The 26,169-nt window shown below is 48.0% G+C and overlaps 1 protein-coding gene across 2 annotated transcripts in view; it reads left to right on the top strand.

Moving 5' to 3' along the window:
* The first annotated feature begins 4,956 nt into the window (after positions 1 to 4,956).
* The window catches only part of USP30 (ubiquitin specific peptidase 30), a 28,509-nt gene continuing 7,296 nt past the window's right edge, over positions 4,957 to 26,169 (top strand). Inside the window, exons 1-11 of one of the 2 annotated variants that reach the window (XM_036760697.1) lie at positions 4,957 to 5,063; positions 8,931 to 9,040; positions 15,491 to 15,673; positions 17,287 to 17,402; positions 20,931 to 21,029; positions 21,739 to 21,784; positions 23,654 to 23,748; positions 23,886 to 23,945; positions 24,489 to 24,575; positions 25,245 to 25,325; positions 25,418 to 25,637. In XM_036760697.1, coding sequence (XP_036616592.1) covers positions 4,981 to 5,063; positions 8,931 to 9,040; positions 15,491 to 15,673; positions 17,287 to 17,402; positions 20,931 to 21,029; positions 21,739 to 21,784; positions 23,654 to 23,748; positions 23,886 to 23,945; positions 24,489 to 24,575; positions 25,245 to 25,325; positions 25,418 to 25,637 — 1,180 coding nt within the window. In that variant the 5' untranslated portion in view covers positions 4,957 to 4,980. The remainder of the gene's footprint in view (positions 5,064 to 8,930; positions 9,041 to 15,490; positions 15,674 to 17,286; positions 17,403 to 20,930; positions 21,030 to 21,738; positions 21,785 to 23,653; positions 23,749 to 23,885; positions 23,946 to 24,488; positions 24,576 to 25,244; positions 25,326 to 25,417; positions 25,638 to 26,169) is intronic. The other variant, XM_036760700.1, reaches the window with a different exon arrangement.

Below are 26,169 nucleotides of genomic sequence, written 5' to 3'. Positions count from 1 at the left end.
CGGAGTACCAAGGCTGATTCCATCTGGCAGGATGGGATCTCTCAGTGATGAAGAGATGACATGTATGAGGAATATGGCCAGTTTGTCTGAATTGGGGTGTGTGTGTGTAAGATCAACAGGACTAGAAAGGGCAGTTGGGACCAGGTTGTGAAGATCTCACATGCCCAGAAGAGGACTTCACATTCAACTCCAGAGATAATTGGAAGTTGCTATTGAATACGAAGGGGGCAGGAGCTGGTGACATGGTCAGATCTGAACTTTAGGAAATTAACTTTGGGAGCTGCATGGAGAGGTAAGAGTCTGCCAAAGTAACTGATAACATCTTGGGCTCTTCCCGGGCCCTCCTCCAGACCCAGACCCTCAGGATCACTGCTCTTTTAGTGAGTCAGCCTCCTTCCACCTATGGTCTGGGCCAAACTCTTCATCCTTAGGTGGTAGAAGAGGCAGAGTCTGGTCCATTATCCCTAGTGGAAACTATAGTCCAGACACACCTGCCTGGACAGACCTACTGAGCCCTTTGAAGTTGCCTTCAGAGGAAGCCCTTACTCCTAAGAAATAAAGCAGTGGGTGATTTGTTTGCTCCTGGTTTCCCCCTGGAGAGGTAATGTGGTACAGCAGAACAAGAGTTGGACCCACTTAGACTTACTTGCCTGTGTGACCTTGGGCAAATGAAATCATGTCTCTGGGCTTGTTTCCTCATCTGTTACAATACATGGCTTGGTCCGTAGGATCTCTAAGGATCACAGATCTAGAGGTGGAAGGGCCCTCAAAGGGCAAGGAGCCTGAGAGGAGGCAGAGGGAGGCTCAGTATCTTGCCCAGGGATCGCCTGGCCTCACCGTACCAACCTTGCCTCCTCATAGTACTCATTTTACTGGGGCTGCTGTAAGGATCAAATGGGATCACATAGGGAAAAATAGGTCAGCTGTGATTGTGATGCCTGTGCTAGAGCTGGTGGGGATTCAAAGTTTAATTAAAACATGAAGTCCCTGCCCTTAAGAGGCTTATGAAATAATAATAATAATAATAACAATAATAGGTATAAGAAAGGTTCATAAGACAAATGGGTTAGGGCTGCAGAACAAAGTGCTAGGTGAACTTTGAGGGGGGGAAGGTTTTGACTGTTTGGGGGCAGCAGGGAAGATTTCCTAGAGAAGGTAGCATTTGACTTTGACTTTGAAGGGTGGTAAGAGAGAGGGAGAGAGAGACAGAGAGCAGAGGAGAGGGAAAAGGAAAAAGAGAGGGAGAGAAGAAAGAGAGGGAAGGGGGGAGAGAGAGGAAAAGAGAGGGAGAGAAGAGAGAGAGAGAAAGAGAGGAAAGAGAAAGAGGAAGGCATAGAAGTGTGAGAGCACACTTGGGGCACAGAGAACTTTCCAGCTGGCTGGAATGTAGCACTCAAGGCAGAGAATAATACGAAACCAGTAATACCAAGTATAAGGAAGAGTGAGAGGCAGCAAGTCATAGTGAAGTGATGAATATTTTCAAAAAGTCCTGAGTTTGAATCCTGCCTCAGATGCCCACCATAATCTGTGTGACCTTGAGGAAATACTAAATGTCTCTCAGTTTCCCCATCTGTCAAATGGAGAGTAATGCCTCACTATATAATTGGGAGGGCCAAATGAGCCGATTAAAAGTACTTTGCAAACCTTAAAACATTATACAAATGTTGTGAGTTACCACATGTAGGCTGGTGGTGAGGGTGGGGATAGCACAGTGACCCATATTTCACTATAATTTGGGCCATCCATAGGCTTCACCAGACTGCCTGCCTGAAGGGACCATGCCACAAACAAGGTGAAGCTCCTTTGTACCTGGTGGTACCACATGACAAAGGGCATCAAAATCCCAGCTTTGCCCCTTCCAGCCTTTGTGACCTTTGTGTTGCTGTATAAATTCTTGCTTTGCTTCTTCATTCTGCCTCAGTTAACCCAAGTGTCTTCCCATATTTCTCTGAATTCCTGGTTTGTGGTTCCCTCATCAGAGGCCTCTGACATCCTTTCTACCTCTAGCTCTGTGACCCCTATATTAGCATGCTACCTGTGTGTAAAACCCTGAGCAAGGCACTGAGTTCCCTTATCGATCAAATGACTACATTTCTGAGGCCCCTTTCCCTCTAAATTTATGAGACTTTGAGCCAGCCTAAGAACCAACAAATGCCAGATAAAAGAGATTCAAATTTACTCAGGGGACCAAAGGGAACCACTGAAGATTTCTGAGCAGAAAAGCAAGACCAAATAGAATCTGACAGAATTCTAGACTCCCAACTCTGCTTCCTGGCCAAGGCAATACCCACTTAGAGGAGGTCCAGAAAGATTGTATTGCTCCTTTTAACACCTCTGAAGGTCTGAACTGTGTATCACTTCCTTTCTCAAGACATTTCAGTAATTCCCCGGTTCTATTTTGAGGTCATAACTCTGAATCCCATCTTAAAACCAAATGATAGAAAGTCTACAGAGAACAAAAATGCTCTTTGGGCAGTTTGCTGATCTCACTTATTTGTCTCTCCCCGGGAACATAGAAGCACATGCTTTAGACTGCATTAGTGCGTCAATAGCCAAGCCTCTGAGATACTGACCCTGTGACCCTGTGGTCTCCTGACATCCAGGAGATCTTTCTTTCTGACTGATGTATGGCAGTACAGTGTAGGGATGGCCACTCAGTGTACCACTTTCACTATAAATTAATAATACATCACTATTTATAAGAACATCTATTATTCAGTGGCAGCTGTACTTGCACTGGCTAGACCCCAGGTTTGTTGTGAGCACCAGCCAATGAAGACAATAAACTTGAGCAGGTGGTCTGATGGGGAAGAATAGGACAGATACAGAAAAAAAAAAACTGTCATCATGTGAGGGTTTTTTCTTCTTTTGTTTACACTAGCTGACATACCTGCTGATGATCTGTGAGTATTGGTGACCATTTAGAACCAACTTTTGGCAAAGATTTCATTATAATAGAGAATCTAGATATTTCAGATGATAAGCTTCTCCGAGATGATCCCCTGGCAGGACACATACAAGTTCGGTGCCAAGTTTGTACTCAAAACCTTCCCAGCTCAGTAGGACCTGAAAGAACTTGTATTTCACAGGCATAATCTTTTCTTTGAGAACCAGGGTCACCTGTATGCAGTGCCATAATTAGGAATGTTGACACCTGGGGCAAACTCAGCTGATGGATTCATTTACACGCATAAATGGTTTTCCTGGTTTTGCTTACTTCACTCTCCGTCAGTTCATGAGTCTTTCCACGTGTCTCTGATTTCCTCAGGTTTTGTTCTATGATGTAACAATCGTCTATTACAATGTATCTCCATGCCATGATTTGCTCCGCCATTCCCCAATTTCAACTTTCTACCAGGCTCTACTCTTGAACCCCTTCCCCCTCTCTTCTCTTGCCAAACCTCAGCCTTGGATCACTCTCATCACTCTTCTGCTCCTACTTAGGGGTTCCCGAATGAAGTTGTCGTTATAGCCGCGATAACTGGTTGCTGCAGTCGTGGAGGTTTTTGTTCTAATTGAGAACCTGTCTCACTTTCCACAGAAGCTATTGGGGAAACTTCTCTCCCCTCCCCACACCTCATCCTCCTCTTTTTTCTTTCGGCTCAGAAGCTTGCCTCTTACTTTGTTAAAAAAAAAAAAATTAAGACTGTTCAACACAAGTGCCCTCTTCTCTCATTCTGTTCGTCTCAAAATCCAGGGCATCGTCTACCATTGTCTCATTTACCCCAGTCTCTGACAGAGGTAGCTCTTCCCCTTGCCGAGGCCAACCCACCCAGTGCGCACCCCATCCTCCTCCCTATCGTAGTCTCCGGGGGATTGCATTTTCCATCACTCCTCTCTGGAATCTCCAACCTCTTCCTCTATCAATTGGATCCTTCCCTACTACACTCAAACATTCACGAGTGTCCCCCATTCTTAAAGAAAACCCCCAAACCCATCCCTTTCTTAGACAAATTTCTTGATTTGTCTTCTCTTTGAACTTGGCTTTCATTCCATTACTCAACTGAAACCAGTCTGTCCAAAGTGACCAACAAGCTAATTGCTAAATCAGATCCCCGCCCCCCAATCCTAATCCCTCCCAGTCTATCTGCCATATTAAATGCTGTTATCAGGGATCTCCTCCATACAAGGGGGTTGGACTTGACAAGGAGATGAACCACATCTTCATCAGAGAGTACAGAAGGAGAGGATGGGGGATGATGGGAAGAGGGAAGAGGAAGCTCAGGGCACCTATCTATTGTCTTAGGTTTGAGGAGAGAAAAGTTTGGAACAGCCCAGGGAGCAGGACATAGGAGGTGAATTAGGGAAAAGTGAAAGGATTGGCTTTTGCCAGCGAGAGACCAGTTGCGATTACACAACATAAATTTGTAATGGACCAAGAGGCACCAGAATCCCATTGGGGGTCTTCCTGAATTCAGCCCAGGTGGTACAGGAAGAGACCACTGAGTTTCCCTAATGATCCTTCCTGTCTCTATTGTTTTATATCCTAAGGGCTCTTCCAGCACTGACATTTTTAGCACTTCTCCCAGATTCAATATTCTCTGTTTTAAGTTTCCCACATCCCACAGACAGCTCTGAGGTCCTAGGCTCTAGGGCTCCTCCCAGTGGTGACGTAGCCTCGGGTCTCGGAGTCTGCGCAAAGGAAGCTCTCCAGTCTCGCCCTCCCCGCCCCCACCCCTGAGCGTCCTCTTCGTAGCAACGAGCTCGGGAAGCCTCCGGCGCGTGCGCGTGCCCGTTGCTAAGGAAGGTGGGACTGAAGGAGGCCGGAAGGTGGTGGTTGCTGTCCTTCGGCTTTCATCCTCCGGTAGAAGCCTGCTTCCGGTCCGTCTCTATCCCGAGTCCCCCCAGTCTGTCCCGGCTCAGCCTCGGCGCCCGCTCTCCTGCGCTGACACAGCCGGGCCCCGCTGGGGCGGGGGGGGCGCGGCTCGGGGAGCTCGGCTGGGCGGGGCCGGGCGGGCCCCCTCAGGGCGGGCCGGGGCAATGTTCAGCCCGGGGGCTGAGGAGGCGGTGGCGGCGCTGGACCGGAGCCTGCGGCGCCTCCTGCGGGCCGGGGCCGCACTCAGGTTAGTGTGGCTGGCCCGGGAGCGAGGCCTGAGGAGGATCGAGGGCGCAGCCGCGGGGAGAGGGGCGGGGGCGGGAGGGCGCGGAGCGGCTCGAGGACGGGGCGGGGGGAGGGGCGGAGGTGGCCGGGCGCGCGGGCGCAGGGGGCTCTGGGAGGGGGCGGGGCCAGGAGTGCGGGAGGCGGGGCCGGGCGCGGGGGGCGCTGGGAGCTCTGGCTCTGGGCCCCGACCCCCTGATTGCTTTGGCTGGGGAGGGGGCTAGTCCTGGCTCCGGGCCTTACCCAGCGGGCAGCGCCGGAGCTGGATCGAGAGGACCCGGGTTGTTAGTCCATGTGTGACCTTGGGCCGGTCACTGTCCCTCCCCCTAGCCAGCGGGGGCTGGACTAGAGGTTCTCAAGGCAACTCACTCTTCAATAAACCGACATTTATTAAGCGCCTACTGTGTTATAGGAGTTGCCCGAACTGGGACAAAAAGGAAACAGGTGCAGGCGTGAGCATTTATACAGCACTCACTGTATACTGAGTTTTACAACGGTCATCTCATTCGACCCCCACAACAACTCGGCGAAGTGGTGCTGTTATCCCCATTTTAGAGTCGGGGAAACTGAGGCAAACAGGTGCAGTGACCTGCCCAGGGTCACAGAGCTTATCAGTGTTAGTCTGAACTCAGGTCTTCCTGGCTCCAGGCTTGGCCTTGTGTGTACAGTGTGAAGACCACATGTACATGTTGAGTTCTATCCCATAGATGGTGGCCTTGAGGAAGGGGCAGCCCTCACCTGTCAGCCAGCGTGTATTAAGCCCCTGTTGTGGACATGCTGCTGGGAGGGGGAGTACCTGGGCCTGGGGTCTCACTGGCAGGGGGAGCTCCTTCCAAAGTGAATGGACAGCTTCTGAGGGGGCTGCTGCTGGGGACTTGAACCCAGCTCTTCCTACCTTCAGGGGGGCCTTTTTGCACACTCAGGAGGGAGTTGGGGGGTGGCCCTTGAGCTGAGGACCAGGTGGAAGCAGAGATACCCTTGGGAGGAGGGGTCAGGTATGCCAGCTCCGGGGGAGGGACCGCCTTTGGCCCCATCAGTGTTCACTCCTCTCCCCCAGCCCTTGGTCTCCAAGGCATGGCTAGTGTCCGAGGCAGTCCTCCCCATGGAGTCTACACCCACACACACAGGGACTTTCTCCTCCCCCTCCTCCCACAAGCTGAATCAGCTGGGGGAATTGGGGTCTCCACAGCCTCCTTCCGTCGCCCAGCCTCACCCCCTCTCCCATAAGGGATTGCAACAGTCTCCTCCTGCCTGGCCTCCCCGCCTCTGGCACAGGCATCTGTGGCCTCTGGCCGCCATCCCCTCCTCCTCCCCATGGCAAAGTTGGACTTCACTCCTGGAAGTACCAGAGCTTCCACCTGGGCCTGGCCAGGATCCTGGAGTCCATCTGCCAAGCGCTTGGTGCTCCTGCCTCCCCACCTCTGCCTCTGGGGGCTAGCTCCTCCTACCTCTGCCTGTCTTGCTCACTTCTCTTTGTGGCCCTAGCACTCAGCAAAGGCCTGCATACACTAAGCACTTAATAAACTCTGTCATCTCCCACGTTCCAGGCCTCCCTGCACACGGCTGTCAAAGTGATTTTCCAAACTAAAGCCCAGCGAGCGCGTGACTCCCCTGCTCCAATGCCAGGGGTTTTCAGTGGCTGCTGGGATGAACTCTACACTCAGCTCTTAAGCCTTTAAAGCCCTGCATGGCTTGGTCCCAGCCCAGCTTCCCACTAGATGGGTGTCCCCTCAATTCCTATCTCCCACCTCTGAGCCTTTGCTGTGACCTGCCTTCGTGCCTGGGCTGCACTCTCTCCTTCCCTCTGCCTCTCTAGCTTTAAGATGCTGTCGTCTTTCTGCATGAAGCCAGAGAGAACCTTCACCCTCAAACTACCTTGTGTTTAATTATTTTGTTTATAACTTTATATGGTGTGATGTCCTCTGGACGGGTCCTTGTGCTTCCTGTTAGAGCATCAGCTCCTTGAGGGCAGGAACTGCTTTGTGTCTTTTTATCTCTGGAGCGTGGCAGACTGCCTGGCACACAGCAGGTGCTTAATAAATGCTGGTTGGTGTTTGATTGCCAGGCATTGTGCTAAGAGATGCCAGGACGAGGAATGACACGATCCAGACTCAGCCAGGAGCTTGCTTGCTTTCTAGCAGAGAGGTTGGGGGGCGGAGGAGGGGTTAGCACGGGAGGGAGGGAGGAGGGGGCATGCAGGAGGCCTCACCACTTGGGTGAACACATGGGGGTGGAAGATGCTACGTTCGCTTCAGGGCCAGAGCAGGACCAGTTTGTCGGGAACACAGAGTTCATGTCTGGGAACACTACCGGATGAGTCTGGAGCAGTGGTGTGTGGCTCCTAGAACAGCCACAGCACCTTTGGTCTGAATCTGAGAGGGTGTGGCATGGCCCAGGGCCTGGCTGATCCTGCCTCATTTTAGTAGCTTTACCAGGCTAAAGGGATTTCCTCCCCACTGCGTGTGAGGGAGGTGACTATGAGTCACAGAGAGAGGTCAGTTGTAATGAAAGAACCCTGGATTTGGACTCCAGATAAATGCCCAATGCCGGCTGTACTGCTGACCAATTGTGGAAACTCGGGAGGCCAGAAGGAGCCTCCAAGGTCGAGTACCATCCCCTGAGGCTGAAGAGATGGAGTGCTACCACACTGAGCAGCAGAGCTGAGATCTGAACTCAGGTCTTTGGTTCAAGCCCTGCAAGGCACCGCCACTCTCATCCAAGGTCTCCCTTTAGGGCCCTTTGTACTAGCTCCCATGATCCTTCAAGCAGCTGGCCTGGGGTCACCCCCGAAGTGTCGGACACTTCCCAGCAGATGAGATGGGTCTTGGTGGTTGATGATCAGGCAGGTTTTAGAGTTTTGACTTCTGGGCTGGTCATCATGACTGGTTGTGTGGTGCTTCCCAATTCCTTGAGGAATCATTTGGCCTAGAAAAGAGTCCCCTGAAAATGAAGCCTGACCCCACCTCTCCTTGGGCCTGTCATGTTTTCCTAGCCCCTTCCAGGCCCATCTATTGGCTGGGCCTCAGTTTTCTTTACCAGGGCTCCCCTCCCCCCCCCAACCCAACATATCTATCTACCTGAAGGGTGTTAGATAAGCTTGGGGACTCTGAAGAGTTCTCCCTTTGTGTGCCCAAGAGGTGCCAAGTGTTGCCTTGGTGTCACCGGGCTATTTGTCCTTTGTGGCAGGGGAAGGCTCAGTGAGGCGGCAGGTACATGGCTGGGATATGACTGGCAGCTTTCAGTAATCAGTGCTGTGTGAGACACTCCCAGACCAGACTCATTCACTGAGGAGGCTCCTGGTAGTCACCCAGAGTCCCTTAGGAATGAAGATGGCTTTCTCTGGCATCGAGTAACAACAGTGACCAGTGGAGCTCTAAGTCTGGCAGCTGTGGAGAGAACACAGGACTTGGAGTCAGGGAGACTGTGTGACCCCTGGGCTAGTCACTATACTTCTGCCTTAGTTCTTCATCTCCAAAATGGGGTTAATACCCCAGTGTTGGTGTGAGGATCAAGTGAGACGTCATCTGCAAACCTTAAAGTGTTCCATAAATGTTGACTGTTAGTAAAACCATCTATGGACGTGACTTGGATTCACATTAACCAACCCATTCAAAACACAGTATTATTTTAGAGGCAGTAATAAGCCCCATCATTTCCTCCTCTCTGGCTGCTTTCCCCCAAGAGCCCACAGGCTGCTTCTCAGGGCGCGGCTCCTGGCTTTGGCCCTGGGCATCAGGTCCTCTGGGTGGGCCCCCGGCTCCTTGGCAGCTCTGCCATGCCCTTGCCTTTGCCTGCTGATGGCCGAAGATGGCCCTCTTGTCTCCTCTCTTAGGTATAAAGTGATGAAGAACTGGGGAGTCCTCGGGGGGGTTGCTGCGGCTCTGGCAGCAGGCGTCTACGTGCTTTGGGGTCCCATTACTGAGAGGAAGAAGCGCCGGAAAGGTAAGAGATGGGCAAGCCTGGGGGTTGTCTGTAGTCCTGAGCAAGAGCCTGGCCTGGCGGCCTGGGCGAGAAAACAGATTCTTAGAAGTTTGATGTGTTGGGTTTTTTGGGGGTTTTCTGCGAGCAGTTGGTTTTGCCTCTTTAACTGTAGAGCTTGAATTTTGGACCCCAGCCAGCTGTTTGAAGGAGCTGACAAGAGGAAGTAAATTTTTAATGACTTGTCACAGCATTTTATGTCCTCTTGTAAAAAAGGCTTTTGTGTAAGTTAGTCTCATTACACTTCAGTCTGAAACAGGCCTTTGAATGAGATTAGCACGTGACCTAGGTGTCCACTTCTTGCATTAATTTGTCAGCTTCTATTTCATATTGTTAGTTACCGAGGTGTGCAGGTATGGGCTTGGTGGCTGACTCTGTCAGTGGTAAAAGTTTTATGTTGTCTCTTTTGTAAAAATTCTATAGTCTTACAAAAACTCCTAGTTTACAATATCTACTCCACCGTGCTACCAGGGGAAATGTTGTTGCAGAGCGGACAGAGAATCGGCCTTAAAACAAGAAGACCTGGGTTCAAATCCTGCCTTTTACACAGACTGGCTTGGTGACCCTGGATGAGTCACTGGATGTCTCTGGGCCTGGGCAACTCTCTAAGACCCTTGAGCTGAGAGAAGGCGCCCCTCCGCATCAGCGAAGAGATTGCCTCACCTCGGAGTTCTCACTGCCTGTGAAGCCTGGGTCCTTTCTGTCTTTGGCATTGTTTTGGAGCTACCTTGAGCACATTCTGTTTCTCACAGTCATAGAGAGTGCTTCTGCCTTCCTTCCGCCACTCGTGCCCTTTCATCCATCCTGGGAAAGTTCTGGCTGGATCATTCCTGGGGCATCTTTCTCCAGTGGTCAGTGAAGTACAGTCGTCAAGTTGAAGAGCTGCCCTGGGGCCCCAGCTGAGCCTGTGAAGGCCAGCTGAGCTCTGTCGTCCTGCCTCTCTGAACAAGGGCCCCTCCATGACCTCCATGGTGAGGGCTCTCTGTCCAGCCTCCACCTGAGGACTTTGGATAGCTCCAATCGTTAGGAAGACTTCCCTGAGAGGAAGCCTTGCTTATGTTTCCCTTCAGTTTCTACCCTTTGCTGAACCTCAGTCGAAATCCCAGCTCTGTCACCAGTCATTTCACCTCCTGGGCCTTGGTGTTCTCATCTGTAAAATGGGAGCATTGAACTAGAGGTCCTCTGAGCCCCTTCTGGCTCTTGGTTGGTCATTCTGCGGTCTAGGCTTATCCTCTTCGTTTCAAGGCCGGTGGAGGGGACATTACTTGCCCAGGGTCTCACAGTAAGCAGCAAAGACGGGATCTGGCCATTCAGGCCTCAGGTCCATCCTTTGGGGACAAGTGAAGCAATCTATGGCCTTTTCCACATGAGGGTCTTTGAGACTGTGGAAGGCACAAAGGCCTCACCCATCTCCCTGAAGTCTTCTCTTTCCTAGGATGTCCTCCCCAGGCCCCCTCCCCTGTTCCTCTCACGGCATGGCCCTCCATCTCCGAGTCATTCGGGGCAGCCTCCTCTGATGTAGACATCCTCCTTTAGTGTCGTGCCCGGGCCAGGACAGGGCTGGTGTCCATTAGCTCTTTTTGGTCAGAAAACAGTTGTTGAGCCCGTGGTATGTTTGGGAGAAGCTGTGCCGCAGGCTATTGTGAAAGGCAGAGCAGAGAGGTGGGGAGCAGCTGCTATTTGAACTGAATCTCGAAAGTGTCTCTGGATTCCCTCAGGAAAACATTCTCCTTGATTAAGGTCACGGTATTGCCGAATGGGAGAGCTGGAGGGGACCTCTGAAGCCAGTCTGTGCTGTGAAGTTCCAGCCTCGGGGTTAGACCCGGAGCCATGATCTGGTTTAAAGGCAGCTAAGAGGGGCCCAGTGCACAGAGCCCTGGGCCTGACATTGGGAAGACCTGAGTTCAAATTCAGCTTCAAACATTTATTAGCTGTGTGACCTCACTTAACCTCTGCTTGCCTCAGCTTCCTCAACTGTAAAAGGAGGATAATAATAAGCACCTACCTTGCAGGGTTGTTGTGGTGGGGCATGGAGAAAGCACTTAGTGCATGGAATATGGTAGGTGCTTTGGCTGTTGAGTCATTTCAGTCATGTCCGACTCTTTACAACCCCATTGGGGGTTTTCTTGGCAGAGATACTGGAGTGATTGGCCATTCCCTTCTCTAGCTCATTTTACAGCTGAGGACACTGAGGCAAATAGGATGAAGTGACCTGCCCGGGGTCATCCAGCTAGCAAGTGTGCGAGGCCACATTTGAACTCCGATGTTCCTGACCCAGGCCTGGAGTCCTCCATTGCACCACTTGGCTGCCCCTATGTAAATGCTTACAGAGAAGGGAAGTTACCTGTGTGTGATAATTGTCAAAAACATACCTGAGGTTTTTTGTTGTTATTGACATATATTAAATTCAGAAGAAAAGGAGAATTTAGAACTAAGAAGAAAGGGGGAGAGTACAAAATCCAATAATTTCCTGCATTTAAGAAACACAGCTAAGAAAGAAAACAAGACATCCAGAAAGAAAATGAGGATCTAGGATGAAATCAACTTTTATCAGGTGGTTAAAAACCCAAGCAGGAGCTTGTAGGACCACAGCACAGTGGTGTTCACAGTCTCTTGGGTCTAGAGCTGGTGCTGCAAAGAAACTAATGAAGATACGCCTGATAAAGTCAGACAAAAAGCACTTGTGGAGCCTTCTTTTAAAGATGACAAAAGAAAGACCGCATTGCAAAATTTCCCTCACACTGAAAAAGAAGAGGGGAGAAAATTGCTCAGACACATGGAAAGAATGTGAAATTTGTTATGCAGATATTTCAGAAGAAGAAAGAGAAAAGAAACTAGCCTCCCGTTCAAGGCACCTTTTCCACTCTATTCCTCCTAACACAACTGAGAATTTCTGGGAAGTTGGATTTCTTTCAACTCCACCTTGTGTGGACAGAGGGTACATTGAGCAAGGTCTTGATCCTTGTCCATATCCCAAAAGGCAGCAGCCTTACAATGCAGTGTCTTCTCCAAAAGGCAAAGGACAGAAGACAGATATTGAGGAAATGGCAAAAGGCTCCAGAACCAAATTCCTTGTTTAGTTAAAGTTGGAATAAGAAACCGATTTCTTCCCCTCTCAAATCTCTAAAACCTGATTTTATGTATCATTTAAATACAATGATATAATATTTACAATTATTTTGAGTACATTTATTGGTCCTATGCATTTTTTGGTAATATCTAAATGTGCTTTTAAAAAACTGTGATGGATCTATAACTAGAAGGAACTTAAGAGAATATCTAGTCCCATCCCCTCATTTTACAAAGGAGGAAACTGAGGGCTACAGACATTAAATGACTTGTCTAAGATCGTTCAGTCAGCATCTGAGGTGGTATCTGAACAAAGCAAAAACAAGAGAGACCAACAAAGTATATTATGTGTAAAGCTATCAGTGAAACAGTATCAATATTAAATATATATGCCAAATAACATAGCATCCATTCATAGATGAAAAGTTAACTGAATTGCAGAGAGATAATACAGTAACCATAGGAGACTTTAAATATTCCTCTCTCAGGGCTGAACAAATTGACTAAAGATAAATGAAAAGGAAAATACAGAACTGAACTTTTGAAAGTATTTAAAAGAAGCGTGACATCTTCTGAATGGGAGCATTAAAAAAATACATGTTACTTAGCATGATCTGGTACCATTACAAAAAGAGATTGTGTTCAGAGAAATTATAAATAAATTCATAGACAGAAATATCAAAATACAGCCATTTCAGACCAATACACAATGAAAATAATTAACAGAATAGATTAGAAATTGTGGCTCCTTCTCTTTCCTCTTCCGGTTGGTGTGGGAAGCAGTGGCAAGCAAGCATGACTCTGGGCCAGCCCTTGCTCTCGGGCCAAGCCCAGATGTTGGTGCAGTGGTCATTGCCTTTGTAGTCTGCTGGCTGCCCTACCACATTCGTCGTTTGATGTTCTGCTATATCCCGTCTGATCACTGGTCCCCGTTCCTCTATGATTTCTACCACTAGTTTTACATGCTCACCAATGTCCTCTTCTATGTCAGCTCCACCATCAACCCCATTCTCTACAACTTGGTGTCAGCCAACTTCAGGCAGATCTTCATTTCCACCCTGGCTTTCCTCTGCCCTCCCTGGAGAAGAAGGAAAAAAAGGCCGAGGTTCTCCAGGAAGTCCAACAGCATCTCCAGCAACCATACCTTTTCCAGCAATGTCACCCGGGAAACACTCTACTAGAGCTCCAGAGAGTTGGCTCCAGGGTCATGGAGGAAGGAGTGGAAGCTGATGCCACCCCACCCTGTTCCTCCATAGTTTGAGTGCATGTGGTGGTATATTTTGCACAGTGATGTCATCCATACATACATTGGCCTTTCATATCTTATAAAAAAAAAAAAGAAATTGTGGCTCCTGAAATAGCCCAGGCAGGTAGGAACAAGGGCAGGGCATTCTGGTTGGCCAGGGAAATAGATGTTAGATATAATACCCACAGGACTTGATAACTATTTGGGTGTGGCAGAATGGGAGAGAGAAGAATCAAAGAAAATAAATTTTTATGTTTTAAAATCTGGGTGACTGAGTAAATGGTGATGTTACTACAGTCATCTGACAGAGTATGTTTTGAAAAAAGAGAACAAACTCTTAGTTGTGTTACCATCTAAGATCTAACACCTAACAAACTGTTAGAGGTGTTAAATTTTGGGTGCCTGTGGAAGACTCATGGGTGGGCATCCCATAGGCAGTTGAAGATGTGGGTCTGGAGGCACCAACAAAGTTGATGGTTGAAGCCACAGGGGTGGAGGAGATTATCGGGGCCCAGTATAGAAAGAGAAGAAGTTGAAGCCAGAACCTTGTGGAACATGCCCACTTTAACGAGGCAGGAGAATAAGCTCATGAAAGTGCCTTCAAGGAAGAAGAAACAGGGCAGTCACTTTTCTGTTGTGGAGAGCGGCCAGTGTATATAGTAGGAGGGTGCAGTGAGCAGTATCTGAAGCCAGAGACCAAGAAGGTTATCAGAATTGCCAGGTGGCCTTTGAGCAGTGGGACAAAGAACTGAGAAGAAAGGGGATGGGAAGGAAGGGGAAGCATCACTGGACTTGTGGGACCAGATTCCAAGTGCTGCATACAGTAGGGCCCAGCTGCTTCCTGAAACAGACTAAGGGTTCTCAACTATAAAAAATGGGAAGAAAAAAAAAAGCCTAACCCATCTAGCTGCCCTCTTCCCCTACCCCTGATGTGCTAGGGTATCTTCTCTTCTTTAGAATTTTTTCAGTTTGTATGAAACTTCACACTGGTCTGAGGGGTCGCCTCATACCTACCAGACTTACAGAGATGACAAAAGGGAATGTGGCAATCTTTCGACCATTGTAGTGTTTTTAAAAGAAAATGACCTTAAAAAACACAACAGCTTTGATCCGTTCAGTGACCCACCAGGCCTTCAGAAGCCTGGTAACAGGGTAGGCTTTCCCCCTTTTAGCAGAGACAAGGCTGATGGACTAGAACTGCAGAAGGAGCTGGGGGGACTGGCTTGGCTTGACTACAGCTATTGGTTACGAGGGAAAGCTTGGGGGGAGGGTTCAGAGGGGGTGATAATGATGAAAAAGAAAAGTGTCTTAGTGAACCATTCAAAAATCCACAGAAGGGAAGTTCAGAATGGGACACAAACAGGGAAGTGTTTCTAAACTTGTGTTAAATTTCATATACACTGAAAAAACTGCATGAACAAAAGTGAACAATTTTCTATATGATCTTCCTTTCTGTTTTATGTGCACTGAAATATTTCTGTCTGTTGATGTTCATATTCGTAATAACTTTATTTTAAAATCTCCCTGACAGTGGAAATTCTCCATTCTCAGTTTTATTGGCATAAATAAACTAATGGGTTGACTTCTAAAATACAACTAAGCAACAGACCATTTTTTATCATTAAGCCTTTTGTACTGACTGTAGTTTTCTAGCTGTGCCCTGTCTTCATCAGTAGGACCAACTCCAGATTCCTCCTTCAGAATTGCTCTGTTATTGTGTATAACATTTTCTGATGAATGTGAGGAAGGTCTGGAGACCATGCAGCAAAGCTCTGTTCCTCTCCTTGAGTGATCTAGGCTCTAAGCTGTGCAATATCTAGCAGGCTGCTTAGAAGATCCATCCAAGCCTGCATTTCCCATTCTGTGCTCCCACTTGCTTGGATGCCAGTCTGGTGGGACCTGGTGGTGAGGGCAGCTCTTGGCTCCAAGCTCGAGTCTGGAGCCAGATGTATAAGCCTGGAGCTCTCTCCATTGGCTCAGGGACCCCCAGGGTGATCCCTGAGCCATCAAGTAACTGGGTCCTCCATAGCGATCTCACCAAGTGAACTAAGATGAAGAGATGGTCATGGCTGACCCACTGCTCTGTCCTCTTTTTCTAGGGCTTGTTCCTGGCCTCCTCAACTTAGGAAACACCTGTTTCATGAACTCCTTGCTGCAAGGCCTGTCTGCCTGTCCTACTTTCATCAAGTGGTTGGAGGAATTCACTGCCCAGTACCCTTCAGATCAGAGAGAGACCACCAAGCCTCAGTACTTGTCCTTAACCCTGCTGCACCTGCTGAAAGGTATGGAATTGTTGGGGCTGTAAAGGGGTCCTGCAGCACAGGCATTTCTTCCATTTTAAGATCAATTCTTTTTTCAGGAATGCTTAGCGGAAGCTGTAAAGTCTTGATGGAATGCACCTTGCCCATGGTAGGCACCTAATTAATGTCTGTGGAGTCAGATTGTTCTCTTCTACAAGAGAAGTCCGACTTGAGGATAATTGTGATGTTCTGCAGAACAAACACCCCCACCCCCAATCACTGCTCAGTCTTCTTGCCTCCAGAGGTGGCCCTCTGATCATTATTCCACTTTGCATCTCCAGAGAAAAATTATAATGTGAATAAAAGGGGGTCACTGAGTAAAGGTTCCTGTCATCGTTAGCGGTTTTGATATTTCTCCCTCTTGCAGGTTTAGAGCTTGAATCCCTGCCAAGTCCTCCCTAATGGGTGGGGGCATAGGATCCTTAGCAGGTCATGTGACTGCTACAGCCTCTACTTCCTGACACTTTATTCCAGAGGAAATTGCCTTAAAGTGAACATTAATGAAGGAATCATGGGAAGATGGGGCTGAAGAATCCTTGGCATCAGGCAGCTTAAACACCAAAGACAGGCACAACTCATGGCCTTCTGGTAGTTTCCTCCAAGCTTGTTAGCCCCATTTAGATCGCTTATGTCTGTTTATCAGGCTTGCTTCCATATGTGGCTAAGGTGTAAGCCACCCAGGAACAGCCACCTGTTTTGTGAATGTCCTTAATCCTCTTGGCCATAGGAAGTCATTGGGGGCATTTGCTTGTCTTAAATCATTTTTATGAGGTCAAAACAAGTTATTTTTATTCTTCAAGTTTACCGTACACAGTATAGCCTTGGTTTGGGCCCTGATGTTGTATTGTTGGGCTCTAAATGGCTTTTCTCTTAGAGCATGGGAACATCAGGTGTTTTAAAAACTCTGTAGCCTTGTGAAAATTAGTCTTCGTTCATTTGACAAATAACAGTTATCTCTTCCACATCAAGGAGGTTGGGAGTGTTGCACCCCTGTGATTTGGAAAATCTGCCTAACATTTTTTGACCCTCCCTTTGTACCAGAGAAGTCTGAATTTTTTTTTGTTTTCTGAGATGTTTACAGTACCTTAATGTAAAATATGGATTCATATTCTGCAGTACTATACATACATTTTATGCATTTCTGAGTCTATAAACTTCTTCTGTGTCTTCTGCAAAACTACCCCCCAAACTCCCATTTAATTTCTTAAATGGGAATTGCTGACCCGAGATATGTTGAAACCACAAAGGGGAAAGTCACAATGTGGAAGGGATAACCGCTTCTGTGGGTGGAACACCTGTGTTCCCATCTCTGTGCTTGGCCCTGCCAGGAATGCAGGGAGAGAGAAGACACACTCCTCCTTCCTGTTCAGAGTCTTCTCTTGGCTCAGGAGACACCGGGCCCACTTGCTGGCAGTGACCATGGGAATGGCTAAGGAAGCCACAGTGATAGTTTGTCTAGCGCTCTCAGGTTTTGGGGCTAACTCTGGCGGGCCTCACAGCAAGCTGGGAGGCAGTCACTCTTTGGTTTCTGATCCATCGTGACTGTGCCCCACCTGGACCACTGACCTATCCCATCATTTCTCTTTCCCTGCTAGCCTTATCTTGCCAAGAAGTTGCTAGCGGTGAGGAGGAGGAGGATGTCCTGGACGCCGGCTGCCTGTTGGAGGTGCTGCGGATGTACAGGTGGCAGATCTCCTCCTTCGAGGAGCAGGTGAGAAATAGGCAGAGCCCTGGCTGCATGATTGCCTCATGCTGAGGAGGTGCTAAGGAAGTACTGCTGGGCCAGCCTTGGCCTGCCCTCATTGAGGTTTGCCACAGGCAGCTCTGGCCCTTGTCAGAGGCTGGGGCTTTCCACTCAGTGTGTAAGCATTAATTTAAGAGCTCTGGGCTAGAAAAAAACAGACCCTGCTGTCAAGGAACATATGTTCTGCTGGGAGGTGTGTGTGTGTGTGTGTGTCCCCTAAAAACTGGAGGGGACAAGAAAGACCTTGTGTAGGAGGTAGCATTTGAAATGAGTCTGGAATGGAGTGAGGGATGCCAAGGGGCAGAGGTGAGGAGAGTAGCGCATTCCTGGCCTGGGGGACAGTCAGAAGCAAGAGATAAAGTTGTACGGGCAGGGGGCCATAGGCCAGTGTGGCTGGAGGGAAGAGTGGGTAAGTCTGAAAGCTGGGCCGGAGCCAGATTGTGAGGTCTGGGGTTCAGCATGCGTTTCATCCTGGAAGCCATTAGGAAAGCCTCCTGAATAGGTCAGTGACAAGGGTCAGACCTATGTTTTAAGACGTCTTCAACAAGCCTTGTGGGAAAAGTTAGGCCCCTGAGAAGGTGCCATTAGCAGAATAGAGAAGGAAAGGATGAATGAATGAAAAATGAGAAAATTAATAAGGATGCCCAAGGTAGGCCCTGAAGAGGAAATTTTGAACGGTAGAAGAGAAATAGACAACAATATCAGTAAACCTTTAGCTAACCTAATTAAAAAAGAGATTTAAATAAAATGGACAAGATGAATTCAGAAGAGAGAAGAAATAAAAAGAATACAGCAATAAATATTGAAAAATTGCATCAGTCTATTCTGAAAAGTCATTTACTATGGTCAAACTGAATTATGCAAGAATGCTTTGGCATTAGGAAAACAGTTGTTATTAGTCATATTAAAAACAAAAACATTCCAACCATCTGATTATAGCAGGAGAGGGTCAGTTGGGCAGCTCTTTGGAGGGAGGGTTTGGAGAGGGCAGAGACCAGTTGGTCTGTCAGCAAGCATTTGTCCAGGGTCTCCTGGGTGCCAGACATTCTGCAGCGCCCTGATGATACAGAGACAAAGAGGAAATGCCCTGCCCTGAAGAAGCTTATCATCAAGGAAACAGCATGTCCACATAGAAGTGGATGCAGAATTTATGTCTGTACAGAAATAAACACAAGGTAATTTGGAGGGAGGCATTAGCATCTGAGATGAAAAGGAAAGGCTTGTGTCCGTGGAGCCAGGGATCCAGAGAGGGAGCGGTGGAGATGGTATGCATTCTAGGCAAGGGGGCACAGCCTGTGCATAGGCGAGATGAGAGGTGGAACTTCACATGTAAGGACCAGCAAGGGAAGTTTGGCTGAACTGTCAGATGTGTCCAGACGAGGAATGATGATGGCCAGAGCAAATGTGACTGTGAGTGGAGAGAATGGGAAGATGCGCACAGTAGGTTGTAAAGACACACTTGATGAGACTTGGCAACTGATTGGATGTGGGTCGGAGGGAATGCTGTGAGGGAGAGATGAGAAGCCTTGTTTGGGACAATGGTGAGCTTGGGATGAGATGCCTGCTGGATGGGCGGGGGTAGATGCCAGTTGGGCAGGTGTAGACAGTGGCTGGCAGTGATGAGATGCCTGCTGGATGGGCGGGGTAGACACCGGCTGGCAGTTGGTGATGTGGGACCGGAGCTCAGAAGAGAGATGAGGGCTAGGGGGCTTTGAGAGTTTCAGGGCTTTGAGTTGATGTGTGTTGATAAGGAAAAGGGACAGGAAGATGTGATGATTTTATTGGTATAGGGCAGCGCTGTCCAAAATGGGCATGCAACAAGCATAGAAATTTACATAAATGCTTTAGTAAACAAAGCTGAGCTACATAGAGCTCTCACTAAAATGGCAAATCAAAATATATTGTCTATTGTTTCAATAAAAACCTAAGGTTGGACAGCCCTGGTATAGGGAACTATACTTTATAGAAAGGTACCCCATTAAATGAAGCAGTCGTACATTTAAATGTTTACTGTATGTAAAATGGTAAAATACTTTTAATCCAAGAATTAAAAAAACCTCTCTTCATTTAGCAAAATGAGTCAGTGGGAGATTGTGTCTGGTAAAGGATTTGACCCTACCCAAACCAAAGAGGGCCTAAGAATGGTTCTAAACTGCCTAACCCTCCACAAAGCAGTCTAACCCAACAAGCCTGTATCCAAGGCCTTTCTGCTCTCTGCCCTGCATTCCCAGGTAGATTCCTGACTGCAGGAACTACATCTTAGGCCTTTTTTGTATCCCCAGCACCTGGCATGGGGGACTTTTCCGAGGTAGGTGCTCCACAAATCACAGACACACAGGATTTCAGAGTTGGAAGGGAACACAAAAGGTCAACTAGTCCTCCCCCTGCTCTATCCGACCTGTCAAGTGATCTTCTGGCCTCTGCTTATCGCCCTACAGTGAGGAGGAATCCTTTCTTCTTGGTGGTCATCCATGTAGAGGGTGTGAGAAGTCCCCAAACCTTTCAGACCTTCTATATCCTGCCCCACTCTCCCACCATTACCTGCCCTTCCTGTTGGTCCAGGTAATGACCCCTCTGGGCAGTGGCCATTCACAGCAGCAGCTAGATGAGTGCCATTGGAAAAATGTACTCCCCTGCCCAGAGCCACTCCACATCCTGCCCTTCACCTGGGACTATAGCAGGTGCGCCTCCGAGGCAGGGATTGGTGGGTCCACGTCCCTTTTTTGTTTTGGGTAGGACTTCATGAGTCTGTCGGGATGAGCAGAGATGCGTGGGTTGTTCTCTGCATCCCTCATCTCCTTGTGTTATCTGTCCTTCCCAAACCCACCCCCTTTCTTGAGCTTTGCCCCCCTTCCAGGCCCTAGGGGGACAACAGCACCTCTCTCTCCTCCATCCCACAATCTAGCCAGTGTCAGCACTGGTTTCTGCCCCCACCACACCTCTGCAGTCTGTCCTCTTCTCTCCCATGCCTGCTGTCCTAGCTCAGACTGTCATTATCACACCGGCCTGCTCATTGGGGCCCCTCCCCTCTCTCTTCTGTCCTCTCCTCAGCTCCTCAGGTCCTCAGCCAGAGGACCTTCTGATCATTCCACTCCCCTAGTCAGTCACCTCCAGTTGATGGTTAGCTCCAGCATCAAATAGTGTTTCAGCTTTAAGTTGTCCTTTTGAATTTGTATTTTGTATCCAAGTTTCACAATGCACATAGTTACTAATACCATAATGCATGTCTACAGTGTATAAATAATCAAACAGACTTCTAATGGGAGTGCACCCTGATAAAAGGTGCCCCAGCCCCAAAAGCCTGGAGACTGCCGGCATGGGAGATGCTGCCAAACCCAGACTTTGAGCCTTTGTCAGCCGGAAGGAAGCCATCCTCAGCCTGACTCTGCTGTTGGTTTTACATGGTCTGCTACAGTGGGTGCGGGGGTGGGGATGGAGTGTTGTTGCCACTCCCCTGTTCCATCCCCTCCTGAGTGACCTGTCCATCTTGTCTAGGACGCGCACGAATTATTCCATGTCATCACATCATCGCTAGAAGATGAGAGAGATCGCCACCCTCGGGTAGCGCATCTATTCGATGTGCATTCTTTGGAGGTAAAACTTGAAGATGATTTTCCCATATTTTTATGTAGTAAATACCTGGGTAAAAGATGTAGGAAGCACAGTTATAATAAGTCCAGCTTTAGTCCATCCAGGGCCAGTGCCTAAGGATAAACATTTTTTCATTTATTTTCCCAAGCCTGAACTTCTTCACTTGGGGACCTCAAGACATTTTTAAAATATTCCTTGTTCACACGAGGTAGAAAGAATATTCGTTTTGGAGTCAGAGGACAGGGTCCAGAGACCTTCAGGACATCACTTCATGTCACTAGGGCACAGTTTCTTCATCTGTGAAATGAAGAGGTGGCCTAGGTGATCCCTAAGGTCCTGGCTCCAACTCTGTGCTCCTGTGAGGCCTGTGAAAGCTGAAAGCCTGATACGTAGTTAAGGATGTGCTGTGGGACATGGCCTGTGCGCCCCTGGGCTGAGGACAGACCCTCCCAGGAGGGAGATCCCCAGCATCAGAGTGGACCAGGCAGCACCAGGAGTCTGAGATTCTTATCCATGAAAGGGGCTGAGAGGTGGTCAGGATTTTATTATTTGTTGGACAAATGAATGAGGAGATGAATACAGTGAGGACAGTAGTTGGGGATTTGTATTTTTTGATGCCAGTTTGTGTTGATGATGTCAGTGGGGTAATCTATACCATTGTATGGGTGGGGGAGGTAGACAGTGTGTGTCTTTTTTCTCTTTTTCTTTACAGCAGCAGCCAGAAACGACCCTTCAGCAAATAAGCTGCCGAATACGAGGTAGTAATTTTCTCCTGGTGTCTGTCACGTGAGAAGTCTGTTTTCTAGATGTGATCATTACATCATTGACTGGTCTCCCTGGACCATATTGTCCTGCTGGGCTCCCCCCAGGAGACCTTGAAAGACCTTTGCCATTGTGTCTTACACGGAATGCTTTCAAAGCTTGGAGGCAGCTTTGAAACCAGCTCACTCTCTTCCCCTGCTCACTTTCTAACAAAGCCATTTAGGCTTCAGACGTGGCTTTTTGTTTTCCTTGAAGGCTGAATGATCGACTTAAGTCAGTCATAGCATGTCAGCCTTTGGACGTCAGCCGAGTCAGATGCCAAACATTTCAAGGGCTTCCGGCGAGGAGACATTGCCTCACCACTTATTAGCTAGATGACTTTGGACAAGTCGCTTAACCTCTAGGCCTAAATTTCCTTATCTATAAACAAGAAGGTTGTGGGTTATAGGACTTTCTGAGGTTCAGGGTCTCTGATTTGTGCTAGTCTTTGTTAGTAGTTCTTAAGAAGGCAAAAATCAGTTACATTTGCACTAATTTGAAACTTTATCTTTCAGTTACTATTATTAAAAATAAAATCAGATAAAAGTTAACCTCAGTTTTCTATAGCTGTACTAATTTCCTGCCCCTCCCTCAAATGAAATGAAGATTCTAGTTCTGCACTTGATAGTCCTGTTCCTTCAGAAGTAAGTCTTATAATAATGAATCCTCCTCCCTCATCTTGTCATAGTCACGTGTGTGGATGGATCAAAAGTGTGGAAAACCACCGTTTGGGGTATTTTCAATTCTAATGTCCTCTTCCTCGTTGATCATAGAATGGAAGCTCTTTGAGGTCAGGGACAGGAATTTAATCCAGCAACAGAGGTGAGGCTAATTTTAGAAGTCTTTAGGGAGTTGGTTTCCTCCACCAAAAGGGATTTATAATAAATAAAAACCATTAACTCTTTACAGTATAGGTGAGGTCATGTATTATTTACCAGACTCATTTCTGTAAGTAACAAATAAGAGAAGTGATCCTCTAAGGACCACAGACATTTCTTTTCAGTAAGATAAGTCAGTTTTCCTCTAAATAAAATAGCAAATAGATGATTAGGTATGCAGATGTTAATCCCCACTAAGGAGATGGGCTGCCTTGGACAGTAGATAGAAAACTGACCCGAAGATGGAGAAATCCTGGCTTCAGGTCCCGTCTCTGACACAGGTTGGCCAGGTGACTCTGGGCAAGTCTGTTGACCTCTCCTTAGCCTTGGCAACTCTCAGAGCCCATACATGGCAGAGAATGTGCCAGTGTGCATTGGTAGAGGGAGCTTTGCCACTGGGATGCTGCCTACACCAAGGGAAATAAACAGGCCCCCAAACCAAAGATGCTCAGTCCTTAAAAGTCAGTACAAGATCACTTCTTTGGAAGAAGCTAATGCTGAAGGGAGTCTTTGCCCTCCTTAACCAGAAAAGTGTCCCCACAGGCTCTGAAGCTCCAGTATTTTAAGTTTCTGTATAGTCTTGGTGCCCCAAGCTCAGCACTTGGTGCATATTAAGTGCTTAATAAATGCTGTTGGCTGATTGAATTGTTCGGTATCTTAAAACCTTAAATATTTTTTAAAGTTTTTTCTTCTTTCATGGTCCTAAAATTATTTTTCTCTTAAATGTGGTGTTTAAAACTAGGTTTAATTTTAAAATAAGATTTGTCTTGAAAAAAATCTAAGAATGCCACGCCAGTTGTGTTATGGAAATGAATGGGAAAATAGATTTCCATTATAGACATTGTCCTTGCAGTCCCCTCTGCTCCCCAGATAGAGGAGCCTCTCATGGAGTGAAGGGGCAGGAGGTTTGAGAGTGATTGAAGGATAAAAGGCTGTTTCCTGCTCTAGGGGCACCTCACCCCATGTCCAGCGCCTGGAAGTCTCAGCACCCTTTCCATGGGAGACTTACTAGTAACATGGTTTGCAAGCACTGTGAGCACCAGGTAAATAACATGTGGTCCCAGCCTCTGAGCATTTTCCTGGGGGGAGGAGAGGATGGTCTCCATATTGACGAGCCTTGATCCCATGGGCAGACTTGGCCGTGCAGCTTTTGGGCTCATCCTGCCCTGTTTTGTTTCAGAGTCCTGTGAGATATGATACCTTTGACAGTCTTTCCCTGAGTATCCCAGCTGCTACGTGGGTAGGTATTGAGCAGTGGCTTCCTTTTTCTCTGATTTGTAGAAACAGTCCTGGAAGGGGGGGGGGGACCTTCAGAATCCTTCTAACCCTGGCCCATGAACTCCTAAACCCTCCAAGACAGATGATTGCCTCCCCTTCCTGCTCTGAAGGTGTTGTACCTGGGATTTATTCCCAGTTGGTAACCTGCATTGTCACCTGTCCCTGTAGAAGTTTGGAGAGTTTGATTTGCCTGACTGTGGAAGGTCATGTTTTTCCAGAGGTCAGAAGCACTTCCAGCAGTGATGAGGAGCCACCGATTTGTTTGGTCCCAACCCCCTTTTACTCTGATCATGTCTGTGACCCAGCTAGGGCATCCCCAGGGAAAGGGAGAATCCTCTGTGCTACACATACATGTGGGGAAGCTTCTCTTGCATTCACCAGAGGCCTGTTTTCTGCCTAGGGAAGACAGAGCTATGGGATTCTCAGCTCCATCTACTAATACAGTTTATTATTATATTAGATGTCTTTTGTATTATAAAAGTGAATTTCTTCTTTCATGCCCTAGGGTCGTCCTTTGACTCTGGACCACTGCCTTCATCATTTCATCTCATCAGAATCAGTCAGGGATGTTGTGTGTGACAATTGTACCAAGGTATCTCTTCCTGCCTGATTGCATCTCTGCTTCACCCAGCCCCTCCCCCGACCACGTCAAACATCAGCTCCTTTTGACTACCTCCATTTTCACCTATAACCAGAGAAAGTGGTGGTTGGCCAAGCAGGATGGAAGTGTTTGAATGATTCTTCATCTTGCCTTTCCCTCCACCCCTGTGATTATTGAATGGCTGGTGATGGGGTCAGTGAAAATGACCAAGAAGTGATGGGGCAGTGAAGTTAACTAGGGTAGGTAGAGGTCAAAGCTCTTCCCTGCAGTTACCAAGTTAACTTGTTCCTTTCAATGCTAGCATCACAGTTGAATAAATATAACCTTGACCTCATCTGCAGCCTCCAATATTAGATAAAATGAAGGTGTCCTATGTTATGTGCAGCGATTCACAGTGTATAAAACACATTTACATCCATTTCTCACTCAGGACTCAACAGTCTTATGAGGTAGATGGGGCACATTTATTTTTCTTGTATTTTAAAAAAAAGGAAAATAATTCTTGGAGGTTAAGTGACTTGCTGCAAGGTCCCAGGGGAAGGAGACTGAGCCAGGACCTGCCACTCAGGCCTGGGCTGTTTTCATCACGCCACACTTCTCTTCTTCCTCTCCTTAATTTTTTGGAGAAGCCAACAGTAGGGATGTTGTCTTTTATTTCAGATTGAAGCAGAAGGGACCCTGAATGGGGAGGTGGTTGAACACCAGAGAACCACGTTTGTCAAACAGTTAAAACTTGGGAAGGTGAGATGATGCCTGAAGGGGCAGAGAATGTTGGGGGTGGGGGGAAGCTCAGGGGGCTCAAGGTTTATCCTCTTTTCTGTTTGTGCCTGTAGCTTCCTCAGTGTCTCTGCATCCATCTGCAAAGACTGAGCTGGTCCAACCAGGGCACTCCTCTGAAACGTCATGAACACGTCCAGTTTAATGAATTCCTGATCATGGACATCTATAAATACCACCTTCCTGGCTGCAAACCACGCCAGCACAGTCCCAGACTGAAAGAGAGTGTGGGGACGGTGCTGGACGTGAAGGATGGGATGACAGCCCCCAAATCAGGTATCTGGCTGAGGCCACCCTGGGAAGAGCAAGGTGGTGCAGACGCATGGCGTCACAGCCTCCCAAATCTCTGCCATTGCAGACAAGTCTTAGACAGTGGAAGGCAGGGACACGGGAGGCTTTTGGGCGCCCTCTCCACCCAGCATTTCCGACTGGCTGAGCTCCTAGGTCCCTTTCAGTTCTATGGCAGTAATTCTTGGAGAACAGAGTTGGGGGAAGTGGGGTGTTCACATCTTTTTGGTTGGGGGAGGTAATTCATTCCTGTGATCCCATGACTTCAGGGTGGGAGGTTCCTATTGTGGAAGCTCCCAGTTGCCTGTACCGAGGCAGCTGCCATCTATAACTTACAGTCTTGGAGACGTGCCTGGGGCACTGAGATGGTAAGTGAATAATTTAATCTGATAATCATTGAACTGCCATCTCTCTGTAGATGACCCTCAGATCTGTACATTTAGCCCAGTCTCCTGTCAGCAGTTTGCTTGCTGGAGGTTTAACCTGGATGGTGCCAGAGCTGTCTCGCCCTCCCCGTGTC

The sequence above is a fragment of the Trichosurus vulpecula genome, chromosome 1 (genome assembly GCF_011100635.1).
Source record: "Trichosurus vulpecula isolate mTriVul1 chromosome 1, mTriVul1.pri, whole genome shotgun sequence".
Lineage (NCBI taxonomy): Eukaryota > Metazoa > Chordata > Mammalia > Diprotodontia > Phalangeridae > Trichosurus > Trichosurus vulpecula.
The sequence above is the reverse complement of the archived record's forward strand: the minus strand, read 5'-3'. Positions and strand labels throughout refer to the sequence as shown.